We start from the raw sequence: 22343 nt of genomic DNA, 5'->3' as shown, positions 1-22343 counted from the left end.
TTTTTTTCTATTACCTTGTATGTTTGTTTTTACTACCATATCTTGTGTGTGCGTGCATGTGTGGAGTTTTTGTAATCTAGTCAATTAATATTACAAAGGTTCTGGAGTTAGATGAGATCAGCCTTCAAGACATTCGAAGAATGGTCTGGGGACTCTCTAAAATCCAACCTCTTCTTAATGATTCCCATCCAGCCTTTGTATTCAGTGAGCTGGGGTTAATAATTTTGAAGTTTCCAGTTATTTTAGGGATATATCTAGACCTGCCCTATTTGGTAAGGCTCTAGCTCAACAATATGGAGATATATAGATCCTGGAGCATTAAAACTTTAAAAGAAATTTGTTTTAAAGTTTATTTTTGAGAAAGAGAGAGAGAGTGTGAGTGGGGAAGGGTCAGAGAGAGAGAGAGAGAGGGAGACACAGAAACTGAAGCAGGCTCCAGGCTCTGAGCTGTCAGCACAGAGCCCGACGTGGTGTTTGCACTCATGGATTGCAAGCTCATGACCTGAGCTAAAGTCAGATGCTTAACCACCTGAGCCACCCAGGCGCCCCAAAACTTGAAATAGTCTGGTAGGATGCCAAAGCATACGCATTCTGTTATTTTATTACACACACATATCAAATTAAACAAAACTTCTATGGATAATCATTATTTCATACGTAATGGGCACTTAACACACAGATATAAAAGGAATATATATATCAAATTAATAACTTGTTCTTTACAAATAGAGATTTATGAAAAACTCACTTATCTTGATCTAAACATTTTCATTTTATCCACCACCAGTGACAACTTCCAAATTAAATGAGATTCATTGCTGTCATGGAGTCCTTTGACTTTTTTCTCTTGTATAGATAGATACTATGATCTCTGCATAAGACGTCTTTCTCCACTAATTCACTTATTTTATTCTTATTCATTATTCATGTATCAACTTTAGGAGATTATGCCTTTACAGATTTAACCTCTCATAACACTTTTTCACGCCATCTATGATAGTTGTTATCCCACATTCGCTTCTGTGCTTATTGAATTAATGTCGCCTTTCCCCACTGGATTCTTTGCTCCACAAAGACAAAGACTATTCATTTTGCTCAAAATTAAAGTACCAATCCCTAGCAAATTGACAAAACAGTCCCTGAAAAATATTTGAGTGCATAAATGGATGAATAAATCCAGAAGCTGACAATTATCTCCAAAATATGTTAATATCAGATATTAATTTAAATATATAATATAAATAAAAACATATATTTACATTATATATATATATATATATATATATATATATATATATATATATACACATATACACACACACTTTATTTTTTTAAATTTATTTATTTTTGAGAACGAGAGAGTAGGGAGGACGCAGAGAGAGAGAGAGATTGAGAATCCCAGGCAGGCTCCATCCCTCACTGCAGAGCCTGATGTGGGGCCCAAGCCCACAGACCATGAAATCATGACCTAAACCAAAGCCAAGAGTCAGATGCTTAACCCACTGAGCCGCCTAGATGCTCCACTTATGAATTCTTTAAAGTGAACATTTTATTTGGAAATAGTTTTGGATTTATTGGCCATCATATGTGGAATTTAAGAAACAAAACAAATAAGCAAAGAAAAAAAAAGACACAAAACCAGACTCTTAAATTCAGGGAACAAACTGGTGGTTGCCAGAGGGGAGGTAGATAGAGGGATGGGGAAATAGAGGAAGGGGATTATGAGTACATTTACCTTGATGAGCACTGAGTAATGTATGGGATTATGAAATCGTTCTATTGTACACCTGAAACTACTATAACACTGTATGTTACTCATACTTGAATTTAAAAAAAGCAGTTTTAGGGGCACCTGAGTGGCTCAGTTGGTTGAGCTTCTGACTCAGGCTCAGATCATGATTTCACCGTTCGTGAGTTCGAGCCCCACATCGGGCTCTGTGCTGACAGCTCAGAGCCTGGAGCCTGCTTCGGATTCTGTGTCTCCCTCTTTCTCTGTCCCTCCCCCACCCACGCTCTGTTTCTCTCTCAAAAATAAATAAACATTAAAAATTGTTTTAAATAGCAGTTTTATAGATTTACAGAAAAAGTCCAATGATAACAACTCCCATATACCACACACACAGGTTGGGCTCTGTTCAGCACCACACGATTCACTACTAGGGAACACTTATTAAAATTAATAAACCAATATCAACACATGTTATTAAATAACGCCCATATTTTATTAAGATTCCCTTAGTTTTTATATAATATCCTTTTTCTCTTCCAGAATCTCCCCCAGGATACCATATTACATGTATAGTCATCATGTCTCCTTAGGCTACTCTTGGCTGTGCCAGTTTTTCAGGCTTTCCTTGTTTTTATGACATCACTTTTGAGGAGTCATGGTCAAGTATTTTGTAGATTCCTCAGCTGGCCTTTTTTTTAATACTTTTCTCATGGGACAACAGACGATATGGGTTTGTGGGAGGAAGACCACAGAGGAGGTAAAGTGCCATTTTTACTACACCATCTCAAGGGTACATACTATCGACATCACTATAACTGTTAAAGCCAACTTTGAACGCTTGGCTGTGGTTATGGATTTTAGGTGTCTCCATTTTAAAGTTAGACATCTTTCCCCTTTCCATTCTGTACATGGAAGGGAAGTCACTTTGCATATTAAGAACCAACATCAAGAAAGAAAACATATCTTTAGCACTCTTGTATTTTTATCAATTTACTAGTATCCACAACATTTTGTTGAATTTCCATTGTACGACCTTCTTGTAAAAAATGTGGGGTAAAATATTAGGCTTATATTAATGTTAATATAGTACTGCTCTTTAACATTATACATTATAGGCTATGGTAGTTAGCAGCTGCAGGAATATCTTATTTGAATCTCATTGTTGTCTAGTAAGGAAGGCGAGAACAATGACAAATCAATCTTTGAAAAGTTAAGAGACCTAGGAACTGAACGTTTTCTTAAACGGTTGAGTATAGGTTGCTCGCATCACTTGGAGTATTTTGTAATTTGTGCCACCAAATCAAGAACCAGGTTTTCTGACTCATAAATGTGTTTAGACGTAAAACACACACTTAAACTTTGAATTTTTTTCCCTACTGCTAATGTAGTATATAATATCAGTTAATGAGAAAACACAAACTTTGATCAATCATTATAATAAGATGTAATGTCATTGAATGTTTTCAGTATATGATTCCATGTAAATGAATGCTGAAAATTCAATAAATACATGCCAAGATTATAATGAAACTTTAAGAAACTGGAGTTCATGGTAATGTCAGTAATGAAAACTTAAATATGTAATTAATACTCTACTTATTCTAAAGGGTTTCTGTGTCCAGGGGCAGTGACCAGGATGGGAAAGCCTGGGGAGGAAGGCACCAGTGATATTTCCACTGAAAAAAAAAAACAACAAAAAACCAGCCTGTGGCATACAATACTTGCCCTTTTATATTTGAAGAGTTGCCAAGTAAAAGAGAAATTTCAATTATTGTGTGGCTTTCCCAAGGCAGACCTAGTACAAATGGATAAAAGCTACAGGAGAGAGAATTTTATTCAGCCTAAGGAAGATTTACTGATACCGAGTTGTCAAAGATTTGGTGACCACATTGTGAAGCCGTGGCTTTCTTGTCATTGAAAGATTTCCAGAAAGAGTCCTCCGAAGGGACTGTGGCAGGAGATATTTCGTACTTGGGTGGGAGCTGGGACTAGATGATCTCCACGGTCCCTTCTAACGAGAAGGTTTGAGGACCGCACGTAAAAATGTTCATAAGACAGTCATGGCTGTTGGGCAATATAGATGTATTCAAATGTATTTGCCTTGATTTGCAATCAGATATATGCATTACAGTCTATTTATTCCTGACTCTCTGGTCCACTGCACTTTTCTACTCTTGCCTCTTAGGTAGTCATTCAGTGAGTTAGATGAAGAAGGTTTATTTCAAAAAAGAACAAAAAAAAAACCACATTCGTTTATCAGACACCTATTAGGAGACGTAGAGATTTATGAGGGACAGGGAAGTATGGCCAGATAATAGACGTCCACAGGAATCATCTATGGTGGACAGCATGGCCAGGACCTCTTCTCCATAGCCATTCTAAAACCAGATAATGATTCCAAATTTTTAGAATTTAACAAGTGCATTTTATAGCTATTTGGAAAAAGCTAAATGTGTTAAGACCAGAGGTATGCTTTTCAGATTAAAACATGAGATTTGGATGAGGTGAAAAGAAATGTAATGGGTTTATCTAGATGCTGCGTTAGTTTTCTCTTGTTGCAATCACAAATTACCACAAACTTAGTGGCTTGAAAACAAAACACTGATCTCTTATCTTACAGTTCTGTAGGTCAGAGGTCCTAAACAGGCCACACTGGCATAAAATCAAGGTGCTGCCAGGGATGTGTTCCTTTCTAGAGGGTCTGGAGGGGCAACATCCCCTCATCTCTGGCAGCTTCTACTGGCTTCCTGGATTTCTTCAAGTTCCAGTCCTTTCCTGCCTCTTCAGGGCCAGCAATGTCAGACCAGCTCCTCAGGCTGCCATTTCCAAAATTCTCTCTTTTTGCTTTCTTCCACTTTTAAAGACATTAGTGATTACATTGGACACATCAGGATCATCCAGCATGCTCAATTTATTTGAAGGTCAGCTGATTAGCAAAATGAATTCCAACTACAACCTTAACTTTCTTGGCCATGTGACATAACACACTCACAGGTTCTAGAAATTAGGACATAGGCATTTCAGGGAGGCCTTATTTGCCCATCACAGACGCACAGAGTAAAAATCTGATAAAACAAAACAAGTTTAAGGGCTGGTTTTGAGTTATAGACTAAATCATATTTTTTAATTTATTTTCAATTAGTTTTTAAAACTTAAGGATTAAAAATTAGGAATTTTTTAAATGTTTTTTTAACATTTATTTATTTTTGAGACAGGGAGAGACACAGCATGAACAGGGGAGGGTCAGAGAGAGGGAGACACAGAATCTGAAACAGGCTCCAGGCTCTGAGCTGTCAGCACAGAGCCCGACGCGGGGCTCGAACTCACGGACTGCGAGATCATGACCTGAGCTGAAGTCGGCCGCTTAACCGACTGAGCCACCCAGGCACCCCCAAAATTAGGAATATTTAAAGTGAATGCATGCTTGCCCGTTTTTTGGTGGGGCGGTTAACATTTAAAGGGTCTATATGGGATGGATATCGGATAGTGAGACTCTGAGATGAACTATTTTGGCCTTAAGGAATTGCAGTGAGAGAAGCTGATAGGTTTTAATAGGCAGATAACTCCAGTGTGCTCCACTCCTGGGGCGTTGTTGGGGAGGCATCCCGGACTCAGTGCTCAGTGAATGGTTTAATGGGAGATTTCTACCTGCGTGTGATGGGAAAATGTGATAATGACCCTCTGCAGGCTAAAATGAAGAGCTGCATGAATCAGTTCCTTTCCTCTTGTGATCTCACAGTCTGTAATATTTCTTTCCTTTTTGTCATAAATATGCCTTAACTATTTTGTGGTTCTAGCTCTGGAATTGGACTTTTTTTTCCTCCTCGATCGCAGATGATAGCTACTCTTTATTCCATGTGACGCCAATGCTTGCCTTTACTTCCTTTACCGAGTGAATTGAATATTTATTCTTCGGAAGCAACCACCTCCATCTTTGGTAATGTATTTGCCATAAAGTTCACCTTACCCGATATCAACAAAGCTGCCGCACCTATCTTTAATCATTGTTTGCACTGCATTCTTCTATACTTGTATTTTTGTCGTGCTAATAGCTTGACTTTATACTTTCTCTTGTAAGAAACACATAAGTGTTACTTTTGTTGATATTATTGTTGTCCAGTTGACAATCTTCCCGTACAACTAGACAGTTTGGTCTATTTAACTCCATTGTAAATACTTGATATATTTGGACTTAAATCACCATCTTACTTTGTGCTTCCTGCCTGTCCAGCTTGTCCTATTTTATTTTTCTTTCCTTTTCTTTTCTGTGGAGTTCTTTCAGTGTGTTAATTTTATTTTCTCGTCTGTTCCTTGGTTAATCTGTAAGTTACATACTCTGCCTATTATGTCAGGGTTTCCTCTAACCAACAAAACACCTATTATTGACGTATCGGGCTTAATATGAACTACATTGACTTCTTTGGGGCATACATGTTATTGCTTTGGGATATATTTTAATTATGTTTATTTATCTTAATACCTCAAGAAAAAAGTAATATTGTTTTTACGATGTTCATCTAAATTCACATGCTTATCACTTCCTATTTATTCGTTCCCACAGTTATTTATTTTGAGAGAGAAAGTGTGTGTGCATGAGAGAGCGGGGGAGGGGAAAGGAAAGAGGGACAGAGAGGATCCCAAGCAGGTTAGGGACTGTCAGCGTGGAGACTGCCAAGGGGGCTTGATCTCATGAACCATGAGATCCTAACCTGAGCCAAGATCAAGAGTCAGGTGCTTAACAGACTGAGCCAGCCAGGTGCCCTTTATTTGGACCTTGAAAAGATATTTCCAGGATATGTCAAGATAGGGGAACAATTATTTTCTTTTAGTACACTTCGCATATCCTTCAATTACCTTTTTGCTTACATTTATGTCTTTTAAAATGAACTATTGCTTCCAGTTTTAGACAAAAAATTAAAAATAAAAAAGCCCCCTGCAACTCATGTCTCCCACTGATCATCACTAAATACAGTGGGCAAAGCACAAAAGGTGATTCCCTGAACGTTTTTCAAGAGAAAATAACAAGGACAGTGGGGACAGAAGTAAAAATTAAATAACGAATATAATTATAGTGGGTTTCCCATTTTTGCTTTGTTTTGCTTTTGCTTCCTTTATTTTCCAGAGGTGACATGAGGATCAAGACACATTAGACCATGAACAACAAAACTGTGGGAAAAGCTAACCTTTCTGACCAGAGGCCCCATGTAAGTTGTGGGTTCTGGAGAGGGCGCTCATGGCATTTTCTCTTTTTGGCTCAGAAGCCTGCTCCGATGCCAGGCTGTCAAACAGTTGCTTGTTACTAATGCTGTGGCACCTAGAAATCCCAAGAGAAAACCCACCCTTTAGAACACAGGAACGAGAAAGAGGGGTCCCCTTTATAGAAGGATCCTTATTATTTGTTTTCTCTTCTTTTTCATGCTGTTTTGCCCTGTAGGAGGGTTTCATCATGAGGAGAGGCCAGACAGTGCGGGAGGCTACAATTTGAGAGAAGCTCTGATTTTCTGAGAAGATCAAGGACAGTTACTCCCTGGGAGCCAGGCCTAGAGAGGAACAGGAGGGAGAAGTGGATACCCTAATTCGATACATGAATTGAAAGAAATTCTAGGCTCATTCTCACACAGTGCAGAATAAAGACTTTGAAAACTCAGCTGATATTAGATACATTCCCTTGGAAAATAAGTCAGAATATAATGTCTGAATCTAAATTGTTTGTCTGCCATATTAGTTTTTGCAATATGCCAAAAAATGACCGCCCTCCCCACTAAACAAAACAAAAAAAAAGAAGATATCCACATCAAATTCCTGTAACTCATAAACGTTTCTTTATTCAGAAAAAGGATCCTTTGTTTGTTTGTTCTATTTTTAATTTTTTATTTCAAGATTTTAAATTTTCTTGTATTACTATTATTTTTAATTTCAATTCAAGTTGATAAAAACTGTCAAGAAAGTAAGGATAAAAGGAACACACTTCAACATCATAAAAGCCACATATGAAAGGCCCACAGCTAATATTATCCTCAGTAGACAAAAACTGAGAGCTTTCCCCCTGAGATCAGGAACAAGACAGGGATGTCCACTCTCACACTGTTGTTCAACATAGTGCTGGAAGTCCTAGCCATGGCAGTCAGGCAACAGAAAGAAATAAAAGGCATCCACATTGGCAAGGAAGAAGTCAAACTTTCATTTTTTGCAGATGACATGTTATTCTACATGGAAAACCTGAAAGGCTCCACCAAAAAACTGCTAGAACTGATACACGAATTCAGCAAAGTCTCAAGATATGAAACCAGTGTACAGAAATTGGTTGAATTCCAACACACCAATAGTGCAGCAGCAGAAAGAGATATCAGGGAATTGATCTCATTTACAATTGCATCAAAAATCATAGGGTACCTAGGAATAAACCTGATCAAAGAGGTAAAAGATCTGTATGCTGAAAACCATAGAAAGCTTAAGAAGACACAAAGACATGGGAAAATATTCCATGTTCATGGATAGGAAGAACAAATATTGTTAAAATGTCGATACTATCCAAAGCAATCTACACATTCAATGAAATCCCTATCAAAATAACACCAGTATTCTTCACAGGGCTAGGACAGACAAACCTAAAATTTGTATGGAACCAGAAAAGACCCCAAATAGACAAAATAATGTTGAAAAAGAAAACCAAAGCTGGAGGCATCACAGTTCTGGACTTCAAGCTTGTAGTCATCAAGACAGTATGGTACGGGCACAAGAACAGACACATAGATCGATGTTTTATTTTATTTGAGAGAGAGACAGGAAAAGAGAGAGAGAGAGCGCTAGTGGGGGAGAGGGACAGAAGGAGGGAGAGAATCTTAAGCAGGCTTAGCATGGAGCCTGACGCAGGGCTTGAGTCCATGACCCTGGGATCATGACCTGAGCCAAAATCAAGAATCGGTCACTCAACCAACTGAGCCACCCAGGTGCTCTTGAGAAAAGGATCTTTGTAGATATAATTAAGTTAAGGATCTTAGGGTGAGATCATCCTGGATTATCTGAGTGAACACCAAATCCAATGACTAGTGTCTTTAAAAGATATACATGAAGGAATGAAGGAGAACAGAAACACAGAGGGAGAGGTGGTGTGACCATGGAGGCAGAGATTACAGGGATGTGGTCCTGAGCCACGGAGGGAAGAAATGCTGATTGCTACCTGAAGCTGGAAGAAGAGAGGAGAGATTTTCCTCTAGAACCTCCAGATGCAGCCCTGATAACGCTTGGACTTCGGACTTCTGACTTCCAGAACCGTGAGAAAATAAATTTAGGTCATTTTAAGTCACAGTGGCTCTACTCTAGGAAACAGGTGTCATTCCCTACCGCTGTGAAACGTGTAACTCCAACACTTAGTGACGTAACAAAACATTTACTATCTTGTATCTTCTGTAGTCAGGAATCCAGGTGATGCTAGCTGGGTCCCCTCTCTCTGGGTTTCTCACAAGGTTGTAATCAGGTCGGTTGAAACTGCAACGTCTTCTGAAATTCTGACAGGGAGGCACCTGCTTCTCAACTCACTATCCAGCCTGTGCATCAAGGGAGAGGGTTGCATAAGGCAGGTCGTTGACAAAATAGGGAGTCATCTTTTAAAGTCTGCTAGTTGGCCCCCAATCACTCACATTCCTTCTACGTGCAAAATACATTTCCCCCGACCAAGGTTCCCAAGAGTTTCACCCCATGACAACATCCTCATATTTTAGGACCTTCCATATTTAATATGGCTGGATCATGGGAATAAAAATTAATAACTTTGTACAGACACTTGGTCATGTATTTGGTAAAATAATAAAAGGGAGAAAAAGAAGTTTAAAAAGTATTAACGTGAAGCAAGTACAGTTTTTCACAATTTCAGGAATTTAAAGTTTACAAATCTGTTCAAGTCTACTTTACCCAAAATAACAGCAAATGCCCTGAGAGAGCTGGTTTAGGCCTTGCTGGAACCGAACCCAGTAAACCGTAGCCTCTGCCATTCCTTCCTTTCCAATGTGTGAGCATAAAAGTTAAGTAGAATGAATGGGCTTCTGGGCGAGCACAGATTTAAGGCAGGTCCCTGAAGCATCTTCTACTGTATACCATTTGCTAAATGCACTGTAAATATTTTGGAGTCACCTTGAATAGCGCTAAATTGAAATAGAAAGTGTTTGCCTACATATTTTGAACTATTATACTCAATGACCTTCTGAAACAAAAAATGCTTTCAGACAGCAAACACAATGGAATTTCCACATAAAGCAGGTATGAACGTCTCCCCATTTAACAATTATTACTGCTGGAATTCAGTAACCAAAGAATTAGCAAGTGGTTAGCACAGTGCTGTAATAATTCCAGTAGAGAGATTTTTTTTGTTTGTTTCTTTCCTCTAAACTTCTCCTACATATATTCTCCAGTTAGTCCAATTACTGAAATATGATTCATTATTAAAAAGTTTCTATAATGAGATTTTAATACTTCTCTTTTTTCCTTCTAATCATTTTGAGGATGTATATTTTTATATCCTTTCAGTAGCATGATTTTTGCTTTTACATTTTAACGTAACATTTTATATGCATTTTCCAGTTGGTCTTTTTTTTTCAACTTTACATTTATGCAGCCTAATCTCCTGAATGAAACTTCCTGAGGTAATCTATCTCCGTGTTTACCTTTCTGCGTCTATTAATAGCAGGTAAACTATCCAGAATTTCACTTACATAAGCTCACACACCCTTGAAGTATTTCTTTGCAGAGACAGAAACAAAATACTTCTACATCCTTCTGCAAGGGACTATTTCTATCTTTCCTAGAATAAAAAATTAAGAGAATTAGAATGATCCAACTAGGTTACACAAAGCTTTTCGAGCTCCTCTCAATCTGTACCATTTCTTTCTTCATAGGAACCAACGAGATCAGTCGTATCATCAGGGCAGCCATTGTGTTTCACGGAAGTCAACCTAACTTTCACATATGATTGTTATGCCTAATGACCTTCCTGCATGTATGTTGCATTACAGATACACGAGAGTTCATTGAGATAGTAGTACTTTTGCACGAGCCCTGACTACAAGATCAAAAGGACACACAGTAATCACAAGGATGTGTAAGAACAACTAGATTACTTTACCACAGCGACATTATCATACTAGACACGTGGACCTCTCAGCATCCGGTAAGAAAGTCACCTGTCATGGCAAGTACTTCTCACCAGGGTGAAAAACAAGCAGCAAAATCTGGTTTGTTCTTCTCTATGCCAACAGAGAACAGACACATTTGCATCTTCCCTTTCTTTTCATATGCTTGTCTTCTGGGTCACAGCAGGCTAACTAAACTTAACTTTCCAAAGAAACAGTTTTCTTGAGAATGTTCCTAGGATTTGGGGTCATTGCAAATTTGGATGTAGGAAGAGAAACACTTTGGATTTAAAATTTAACGTTCTGTTCTTTCAAAAATACTTTGTTCTCATAAACGTAGGATCTTGGCTCATTTTTAGGCACTCTAATGACTGCATGTAATGAAATACAAAGTCCTTACTTCATAGCACTTTATCCCTAAAAACATTCCTAAAAAAAAAAAAAAATGTAAGAGAGGAGGAGAGGCATAATCCTTAGAGAAGCACTGCATTTTTTTTTTTTGCCAGTCTGAAATCTCTTGTCATCTTCTGCAATTTAGATATGATGAAATCAACAGATTGGCAAAGACAGGGTGTTGGGGGGGGGGTCACTCGTGCCCAAGCCAGATTAGTCCAGAACAGGTCTCCCTGCTGAGCGATGTCTCCAAGTAAGGCTTGGTGTATTTGCTCCCATTCAGGCACCATAAAAAAAAGTAAAAAACAAAATCCTCTCCCTTCATTAACACCACAATGAGACCTCATTTTCACACATACCAAGTAACCAAAATTTCAAGAGACAGAATGACGCCAAGTGCTGAGGTGATCTGTAGAAAGAGACCTGAAACCACAGAGTGAACGGGGCAAAGTGGACAGCCATCTGAAAACCATTTGGCACTGCAAGGAAAGGCTGAACACCCACGTGTCCCATCCCTATCCTTGTCTCTCCCAGATAATCCCTTCAACGTGCCCCCAGTAGACACGTGCATGGCCACGCTCCTGCCTAGATTTGAAAGCAAAATCTCTGCAAAGATACTTGGGTCTGCAGGGTCACTTGGGTGAGGAGAGTTTTGTGTGTCCGTGAGTTTGAGAAAGGGTTACATATTTCTGCTTGACCATTTACATGCTTGGCCTCTGAATCTTCCTTTGGACTAACACGGCGTAGAGGAGTTGTGTTCCGAGGAGCATACGAAGACAAAAGTTTGGATGATAACCGGTATTGGTTTTGCAACAGAATAATCTTGCATCAGATCGAATAATCTTTAATGACCTGCATCAGTACTCAATGAAGTGACGTTTACAGTTTTGCATGTTTTGATAGACAATACTGCCAGAAGTAAGGGGGGGAAACGATCGATTAGGTCATGAAAGAATAGTGATGAGAAGATAGAGATCAGGCAGAGATCAGAATGGGGGAAGAAAAGTTGCAATCGAAAAACAGAGAAAAAGGTGGAGAAGCCATTCTTGGTAATATAGACACGGCACTAACGGGGGAGTTTGCTGGATCCCGGAATGCATCGTCTGACCATTTCTGTGCCAGAATCGTCCCAGGAGGGACCTTCAGTCTCCATGCTGAGTCTTGCACCCTCCCCTTCAAACAGTTCCAGCTGCGATTATAAAATCACTAAAGGAAACTCAATAACGCTGTCTCGAAATTCAGCACGGCTTTAGTTCAGAATACTTTTACTTACATATACAAGTGTTTAGTGATTGAATGCTAAATATTTTCACTTACTTAACTCACGTTGAGGTTCATGGTGTTGGGGAATGAAAACTTGAATGTGAAGGTATTCTCGAACTGATATATTGGGCTAAAACTCTCAAGATAAAGTGAGTTTCTTCAAATAAGTATCGCAGAATAGCTTTCAGGAGGGATATAACGTGGCTCACTCTTAGATAAACACCAAGGAGTTGCTGTAAAGTTACATATATACTGGAGAAATTTACCACAGTTGAGAAACTCTATGGCCAGATATTCCTCGAATTGCTACTTACATTGTGCTTTGTGAGGTTTGAAATATTGGTTGCTATTGCTTGTAGCCAGTCAATACAGTCTTCAGCAGAGAGGCACTGAATAATCCCACTGCAGACCCCGTCCACAGCAATGACTTGAAAAGCATTTTGCCTGCAGACATATCAGAACAAATCAGATCAAAACATCGTCTCATTTATCTGTTTGCAACTCGAAATAGAATCTGTGGAAAGGTCTTCTCTTCCACAATACAAATAGAGCTTCAAATCCGTATTTGCTTATTTCTCTTTATAAATATCTCTGAGTTTAAATGGAGCACCAAGTATGAACCCAGATGACATATTTTGAATTAGTAGAAAGTTATCTTGAGATTCAGATGCATTCGGAAAAAAACTTGGGTCGTAAAATGGATGTTATATAAATGGAAGCATAGCTAAGACATGTCAGAAGGATTCTTTTCCTGGTTTACCATAAAAATATACATGGACGTTTATCTATTACTTTGGCTGACAGCCTCTCCTCTTCACATCTTTCAATGCATTTCCTGATTTACAATGGAAAGATCAAAAAAAAAAAAAAAAAGACACACAGATACGAAACACCATATATAAAAATCACCTGACATCACGAGCTGCAGAATTTTCCTAGGTTGTAAACCATGTTCAGTCTCCGTTTATTCTTCTCAAAGATGATTTGGACAAGATGTTCATAGCTTCACCTCAGGTGTACATTTTCTCTGAATTTATGTGCATGTCATACATTTTGATAACAACCAAACTTTTCTTTAAAATCCAAAGGCCAGTATAAATATCCTTAGGGCTTTTTTGTTGATGTGTTGCCATTGCTGTTGTTAGAGGAAATTAAATGATGCCATCCTAAACTGTTTACCAAAGTCCTATAGAGTTCAGAGTGGCTCCCTACAGCTTTAATGATTGTTTTTTCTCTGTATCAAGTCCTTGCATATTTAGATATGAGCTTAATGGACAGGAGTTGATAAAAATTTCAAAATGAATGGAAGCTAGAAAAACGGCTTGGGCTTGAGAATTAGTGTGTTGTGCAACATGATACCCTTTGGGAAATGCACAAACTATATTTAAATCTCAGCCAATTATGAAGAAATAGAAAAGGTCTGTAGTTCAGCATTCAAAGGCCTTGTAAATTATATAAATGCATATCTTTTTCTCTTAATAAGTACCTTTTCTGTTTTCTGCGTTTTGTAACTAGGCATCTGTGGGTAGTAGGCAGGATTCACTTTCCTAAACAAAGAAAGGACACTCCACAGAGCATAGATCTGGCTCAATTCAGTACCTGTGTCACCTTTTCTTCCCATGACACCAGTCCATATCTCGGAACTGGGCACAAGCTAAAGCTTTCAGTTCTAAGGCACTCTGCATCCAAATTACTGACATTTTTAGAGAAATCTGCTCGATACCCTTGACCAAGCACTTTCAACTGGAACAGGGAAGGGTTCAAGTATGCTTTTTTCGTTTTGTTTTGTTTTCTCTTAAAAATACATGAAAAGACTTCAGAAAGTACAACTATTGTCTGCCTCTTTGAAGTAATGTTCTTTTGAATTTGTGACAAGAAAAAATATGCACAGCATGAACAGAATATTATAACTTCACGTCTTTCTTAGATTTAATTTTGATATTCTGCAGTGAAGAAGACATTTAAAATATCTAGAAAGCTCAACCATCCATGGAAAATGGGAACTAATTTGCGTTTAGAAATATATGTTTCTTTCGGCTCTCTGATTATCATAACCATTGCTTGATTAAGAGCAATGCTAACCATTGCTATGGAGCAATGCTAACCAATCATAACCATTGCTTTGATTAAAAATTAAAGCATGTCCTGAACATATTTGTCCTCTCTGCTTTAGATGAATCATGGCGGCTTTTGATATTTTTAGCTGATTAAAGTTAATACACTTCGATCAAATCTGCAATTTCTGTCATCATATGTTACATAGTCCCTAGAAAGAATAGTTCTGAGGGCCTAATCTTTCATAAATCTAGGCTTATATGTTAACATATATGTCACTTTTTACATTCTGTTTCAACTTTTCAGAGTGATTTGATGGAAACCCTTTCATGAATTTAAGTGAAGTACTTGAATAGTTTCTTTGCTTATGTATGACCTCTTCCAAAATAGGCTGATCATAAAATTGTAGTCTGGGTCACATTTCTGCCCGTTATTGAAATAATGAGAGTATTGACAAATTAGTTCATTTAGTTGTGAACTAAGTAGTTTCCTCTAGAAGAACACTTAGTAGTTTCCTCTAGAAGAAAATGAGAATCATGTACTTTACAGATTTAACAAGTATTTATGGAGTAACTGGTGAGATCCAGATAACTTTCATATATCACTGAAGCTCCGTGAATAATTTTCCTGTGAATAATCCATTAATATGTGGTCCCGACTGCAATATTTGAGAATGTTTAGTGGACTTAACATCAAGCACTTAGGAAGAACTGTAGTGCTTTTGCCTTTTATTTTTAGCTTTTAGAAAATGCATTTCTTTGACTAGAGATCATCAGGAGGAAAAAAGCTTTTTTGCTTCATCTTATTTGATGGTATACATTTTGAAATCAATAGACTGCATTAACTGCTTATTTGGTATTGTGAGTCATTAAACTTGAACAGTATTTGTAGCAGTCTTGAGGATACCCAGACAGAATTATGATTCTTAGAATACCCACATGCGTGCACAACACACACGTGCTGAAAAACCAGGTACAATATTAGGGTTAGATAACCTGAAGTTTCAAATTTAGATTAACTTTCCGCTCTCTGCTCAACATTTTTATATTTTTCTAACGATTCTGGGTCATTGCTCTGGCAATGAAAATTATTCTCAAACTTTGCTGAATTTCAATGCATGTTTTAAAAATACAAGCTTAGTTTCCCTTTGTGTGAACAATATTCTGCTGACTACAAAGTTCGTACATAATTTTCAATATAACTTATGTGCATATAAATTTACACACATGTCTGATTAACACTGTTAATAGTTCACATTTTGACGCACCGGTGAATCTACCTCATGAAGGCATATGTAGGAAGACGTTAAATTTGTGAGGAGGGAACAGGAGAAAACAGAGACAGAAGGCACTTCAAAGCACAAAGACTGAGAACGACAGACACCGAAATACAGCAGTGTGGAGTGGCTGGATCGCCCACACCCGTGAGGAAGAGGGCGGATCAGCATGGAGAAGCAGGCAGGTTCAGAACAGGACGGTTATGTATGCAGGGCAGGGGGCTCAGAGTTCCCAGAGGGCAACTATCCGACTTTCTATCGAGGGCTACCAGTATTAAGACTGCTAAAGAGGGATATGATATGGAACTGAAATAAAGTGCTCATCAGAGTGAAAAAGAAAGCAATTAGCTCAAGGGCTTTATAAAGGCATTAGAAAGACTGTGACACTTTTTTAAAAATGGAATTTGAGGAAGAGAGAATCAAAATTCCTTCAGAGTTTGGGATCTCACTGGTCGAAGGGTTTCGAGGCACAAGAGAAGGGAAAACATTCAGATAGGAGATAGTTCATCCAAAAGCAAATAGGGACATGTTGAGAGAAACTTGGGCTGTTTGGTTTGGATGAAGTGCATAAGGAGAAGCGACAGGCCACGTAGTTGGCCATAAAGTAAAGCCTGATCATTAAGAGCTTTGCAAAGCATTTCTACCTAATCCTGAAGAGTCAGGGGGAGCCAATGGAAACATTCAAGGATTGGAAGGAAAGCTCCTGTTGGTATAGATCTCTCTGTGGTGGTTAAGAAGATGGGAAAAGATGATAATAAAGCCAAGAGGGATGTAGGAGGGCATTGCAATACTCAGGGTGAACAATGATACGAATCTGCTTCCAGAGAGTGGTTTTCTGTATACCAGGAGAGAGCATTGACTCAGACCATGTTGAAAAGAGGCCATTTACTTGATTTGGTACTTAATTATTTGGGGGGGGGTGGTAAAGGAAAGGAAAAAAAATTTAAAAAGCACTTAAGTTAGTGATTACATCAATTTGTTCTATTTCTTGTTGAGTTCAATTCACATTCACCAAGTTCAGGATTATTTCTGCTCTGGGCATGCTACCTTGGTTGAATGCCTCATCAGAGCTTTTATTGTTCAGGTTCAAAACCTTAACTTTTGGGGGAAATACATGAGGAACTCTCCCAAACCATTTTGTTACCTATTTTCCAAGGTTTAAATAGCCAATTCGTTTCATGATTTGAAACACAATAACTCATCATTACCTAAACAAGCCCTGCAATTTTATGCAACTATGTCGTCCCCTCCCCAGTATTCCTCTTGTCTAAAAAACTCTTCTGTTGTCTCGCTCCATTTATTACCTGCAAAGTTATTGCAAATCACTTAATTCTATGTAACTTCCTGACCTCTAATTTCTCTGTGTGTAAAATAAAGATAGCAACATTTGTCCCTCATCTCTTGCATTTTTAAGACTTTTTTAAAGAGCAGTTTTAGGTTCACAGCCAAACTTAGGGGAAAGTACAGAGATTTCCCATATATTCCCTGCCCAATATCAACATCCCTCAACTAGATGCTACATTTGCTACAGTTGATGAACCTCGAGTGACACATCATTAGTACCCAAAGTCCATATTTTACATTAGGGTTCACTCTTGGATCTGCATTCTGTGTGTTTGGACAAAGGTATGATGGCATGTATCCATTCATAATAACATCATACAGAGTATTTTCACTGCATTAAATATCCTCTCTGCTCAGCTTCTTAATTTCTCCCCCTATCTGCCTCTCACACCCCTACCCCAGCAACCGTTAGTCTTTTTACTGTCTCCATAGTTTTACGTTTTCTAGGATGTCTGTCATATGGTTGGAATCACACAGCATGTAGGCATTTCAGATTGACTATTTCATTTAGTAATATGCATTTATGGCACTCTCATGTCTTTTCGTGACTTGATAGTCCATTTCCTTTTAGTTCTGAATAATATTCCATTATCAGGAATATATAGCTTATATATCCATCCACCTGAAGGATATCTTGCTTCCAAGTTTTGGAATTATGAATAAGTCTTCTATAAACACCTGTGTGCAGGTTTTTGTATGGACATAAGTTTTGTCTCCAAGAAATATGGAGGAGAAATATGGATATGAAATATCCAAATACCAAGAAATATGATTATTGGATCGCATGGTAAGAGTTATGTTTAGTTTTGTAAGAAACTGCCGGATGACTTCCGAAGCGGCTGGACCATAGTGAGTTCCCACCAGCAGTGAGTGAGTTCCTAGAGTCCCACATCCTCCTTAGCATTTAGTGTTGTCACTGTCTTGGGTTCTGGTCATTTTCATGGGTATGCTGGCATCACATTGTTGTTTGAATTTGCATTTCCCCAATAACATATGATGCGGGGCATCTTTTCATGCCTTTACTTTCCCTTTGCATATTTTCTGTGGTGAGGTGTCTGTTAAGGTTTTTGGCCTATTTTTTTAGCGGGGTTGTTTGTTTTCTTATCGTTGACTTTTAAGAGCTGCATTTTTCTTTCTTCCTCTTTCCTCCCTCCCTCCCTTCCTTCCTTCCTTCTTTCCCTCCTTCCTTCCTTCTCCCTCCCTCCCTCCCTTCTTTCTTTCTTTCTTTCTTTCTTTCTTTCTTTCTTTCTTTCTTCTTTTTCTTTCTTTCTTTCGTTTCTGTGTAACAATCTTCTGTCTTTTGCAAATATTTTCTCCCAGTCCATAGCTTCTCTTCTCATTCTACTGACATTATCTTTTGTAGCCATAAATTACTAATTTTAATGGAGTCTAGCTTATCAATTCTTTCTGTCACAGGCCATGCTTTCAGTGTTGCATTGAAAAATCATCACCGCACCCAAGTTTATCCAGGTTCTTGCCTCCGTTACCTTCTCAAATTTTTGTAGTTTTATACTTTACATTTAGCTCTCTGATCCTTTTGGGGTTGATTTTTAGGAAAGGTATAAGGTCCCTGTCTAGATTCATTATTTTGCATATGGGTGTCCAGTTGTTGCAACACCAGTTGTTGAAAAGACTCTGTTCTCCATTGTGTTGTCTTTGCTTCTTTGTCAACATCGGTTGACTGTGTCCCTTGGAGTCTATATCTGGGCCTTCTGTTCTGTTCCATTGATCTGTCTATTATTTTGCAGTACCACACCATCTGGATTACAACAGATTTCGCTAAGTCTTTAAGTCAGGCAGTATCAGCTGTCTAACCGTTCTTGTTCTTGAATATTGCATCGGCTATTCTGGGCTCTAACTCTTTGAAGAAAAAAAAAAATCACAAAATAACCTGCTAGGATTTTGACTGAAATTGCATGGAATCGAAAGATCAAGTTAGGAACAATAGGCTTTTGACAATATCAAGATTTCCTATAGATGAACATGGAATATCTCTCCATTGATTTAATTCTCCTTTGATTTTGTTCACCACAGTTTTGTAGTTTTCCTCGTATAGATTCATATACATATAATATATATTATATACGTATATTCATTCATACTTGCTGTTATCACTTACTAGTTACACAAATATTTTGTCGATTCTTTTTTATTTTCTACATAGATTATCATGCCATCTGCAAACAAAGCAGATGTTTTATTTTTTTCTTCCTAATCTATCTTTTCTTTTCTTTTCTTCATTTTAGCAAGCCATTGCTTTTGATAATTTAAGATATGGTTGTCATTCAAGACAGTTACAATGCCAGACATAAATCCTGACATTTTTTGTTCTTTGACTATAATCTTTTCCTTTCCATCACCACTTAATTATCTTATTCTTTTTCATCTTTTTTAACCCTTCTAATTGTATTTGTCCATAAATCCATTCAGCATATATTTGCATTCCTCCCCAGACTGAGTTCTCTGTTCATCCATACCAATTGTGTTTTTCCCAGTCCCAGAAATTCCTGCTGTTTTTGATCTCCAGCTGTTCTACCTTATGAATTACCAGCACTCAATAACTTCAATTTAACTAAATGTAAAGCTTTTTCTTCCTAATGTGTCAGACATCCCTGGAGAAGTTAATAATTTGTGCAAAGGAGTCTCGATGCAATTGGTTTGGTTATCAGGACCCTTAGTACCTCTGATCTACTTTGCTATCTTTCTACGTTCACTGCATTATATACATTGCAGATTCTCTGGCTTATGTAGCAGTCATCTTATTGATCTCACACAACTGGATAATCCTGTTCCTTGTAACATCTCTCCCATAGTTTGTCTTTCTTCAGTTTGTGAATCCTGCCTTTCTTTATGTCATTCCGAAAAGATACTCTTGAGTTCCAACTCTTGAATATATCTGGTACCTTTTGTTAAAATTTTAGGGGTTTAGGAAATATATCTTTTTTTTAATTTTATCAATCAGAAATCTTTTATCTACACCTAAAACCTACTGGAATATGCTCTTTTAAGGGTTATTGCTTATTCATTTTTTTTCAATTTTCTAGAGATACTCAAGTTCACTGGGACTCTATCTTTCTCTGGTTATAGAAAATGTTAAAATGTAATTGTTAGGTTTGTATCATTGAAGTATCAATAAGTATGTCGTAAACGTGAGAAATGAAATAAGTAGGGAATATACGACAAGATAACTTTCCCTAGGCTGAAAAAACTATGCAAAGTTGGTCCAGAGTCATCCAAAAGAAGTTTTAGCTTTTCCAGAGAGAGAGAGAGAGAGAGAGAGAGAGAGTTATCTATCATTTAAAAAAAAAACAAAAAAAAACCACCTTATCCATTTTATTTATTTATTTATTTATTTATTTATTTATTATTTTTATTATATTTTTTTCTTTGAGAGAGAGAGAATCCAAAGCAGGCTGCACACTCAGCACAGAACCCGACATGGGGCTCTACCCCATGACCCTGGGATCATGACCTGAGCCAAAATCAAGAGTCAGATACTCACCAGACTAAACCACCCAGGCTCCTCAAGAGAGTTATATGTCTTGAAGAAGTTATTGCACTTTCTCCATTAACCCCACAGGACAATTTTGTAGGAAGAGGTATTAGAAGGGGTTATGGAGCGGACAAGATTGCCAGTTGACACACAAGCTAGACCCAGGCTATTGAAGGCTCCTTACCCCCTGCCCTGTCCTAGGAATGTACGTTCTGCCCACCATTCCCTCAGTGAGAACTGTTCCAGGGATATCACCTTGAGAAAGTAAGGTGTTGTTGAAACCATCTGGATGGTATGCATGACTGAACTCAATTAAAGCCTGCATATCAACTTTAAGATTCTGTTGGGTGGGTGCAGAGATCTATTCATTTTGCAGCCACCCAAGACAAACCTCATAAGTAAGTTCCTTTTCTTATTAAACCTGCCACCCACCAATTTGGAGTGGTCTTCCTCTTTCTTAGGTCTTTCCTTGCCCCTCATGTAAGGGGGCCAGTTTGTAAACCAAGGGTGAGGAAGTGGAGTATATATGAAGATTGTGCTAGACAAAGGGATACTTGTATGGCTCATGGATAGGTGAAATCAAGTAAGATCTTAATGTTAATTATTTTTTGAAAATCATAGGTTGTTCCTGGTTTACATGAAGCACAGTCCTTGTAGACTTGTTGGCCTATCCGTGAAAATGGAAGCGTCAAGCAGTTCAGTCACACTGGATCCATGTGTATGGGACCCCATGTAACAGGAGAACAATGGAATAGGAAGGGTAATGATACACCCAAATGGAGCTACTTCACTTCTAGCCTCTCTGGTATTGACTCCTTCTCCTCAGTCAGTAACCATGACTTGACCATGATGTGCCTTGAATTTCATGTCCCTCTTTCCCCCCTCATCATGCTAGCATATCCTTTATACACTGTTTCCCTTTCTTTACTGTCAATATTCTTCTTATAACCAACTATTTTTCAATCCAATTCACTCCAGAAATGATTCCAGCCTATGTCACTCCAAAATTAATCACTTTTTGAGTCCTTTCAGTATTTCTTTTCTGTAGTTGGTACAACCAACCACTCTCTTCACCTTAAAACCCTGTTTACAATATATTCTGTTTTTATAGTATTATAGTTAGGCCTCTTCTTCCCACTATTTATCTTTTCTATTTTATGCAATCACCTGTTCCACTTCCTCCTGAGATCCCCTAAACTATACATTCCTAGAAAGTCCCATCCTTCAATGAGCAATCATGAGCGGAATGTAGACTTGAGCTACATTCATATTTGTCCTTATCATTACAATTCATTTGATAAGACTCTTGCATGGTGAATGAAAGTTCTCACAATCCCATCCTTGTTCTCTGCTTGGATACTAAACTTCATATATAGATGCCTAAAAAAAATGGTACCAACTCAAATATCCTCACCTCAGAAGAAAAAGGCTGAGCACTCTCAGAAAGGCAAGAGTAATTCTGCTGGAATCCATTTAGAAACCCATTGGAATTTCTAAATGTAACCATGTAAATCGAGAGACTTTATTTCACTACTATTGATTTCCATACTGTTTGAAAAGCATGCAGTAGATGATAGTCCTGCTCAAAAACAGAGAGATGGAATTCTTCCTCATTAAAACGAATTTAATAAGCATTTATTGAGTGCTTTTGAGCCATAAAGCATA

General features: G+C 37.9%; 1 protein-coding gene across 2 annotated transcripts in view; it reads right to left on the bottom strand.

The window, feature by feature from the left end:
* The window catches only part of SNTG1 (syntrophin gamma 1), a 564503-nt gene that overhangs the window by 168144 nt on the left and 374016 nt on the right, over nucleotides 1–22343 (bottom strand). For both annotated transcript variants that reach the window (XM_042924327.1, XM_042924328.1), the window contains exon 11: nucleotides 12825–12954. In XM_042924327.1, coding sequence (XP_042780261.1) covers nucleotides 12825–12954 — 130 coding nt within the window. The remainder of the gene's footprint in view (nucleotides 1–12824; nucleotides 12955–22343) is intronic.

Source organism: Panthera leo, chromosome F2 (genome assembly GCF_018350215.1).
Source record: "Panthera leo isolate Ple1 chromosome F2, P.leo_Ple1_pat1.1, whole genome shotgun sequence".
Classification (NCBI taxonomy): Eukaryota; Metazoa; Chordata; class Mammalia; order Carnivora; family Felidae; genus Panthera; species Panthera leo.
This window is presented reverse-complemented; position numbering and strand designations above follow the sequence as displayed.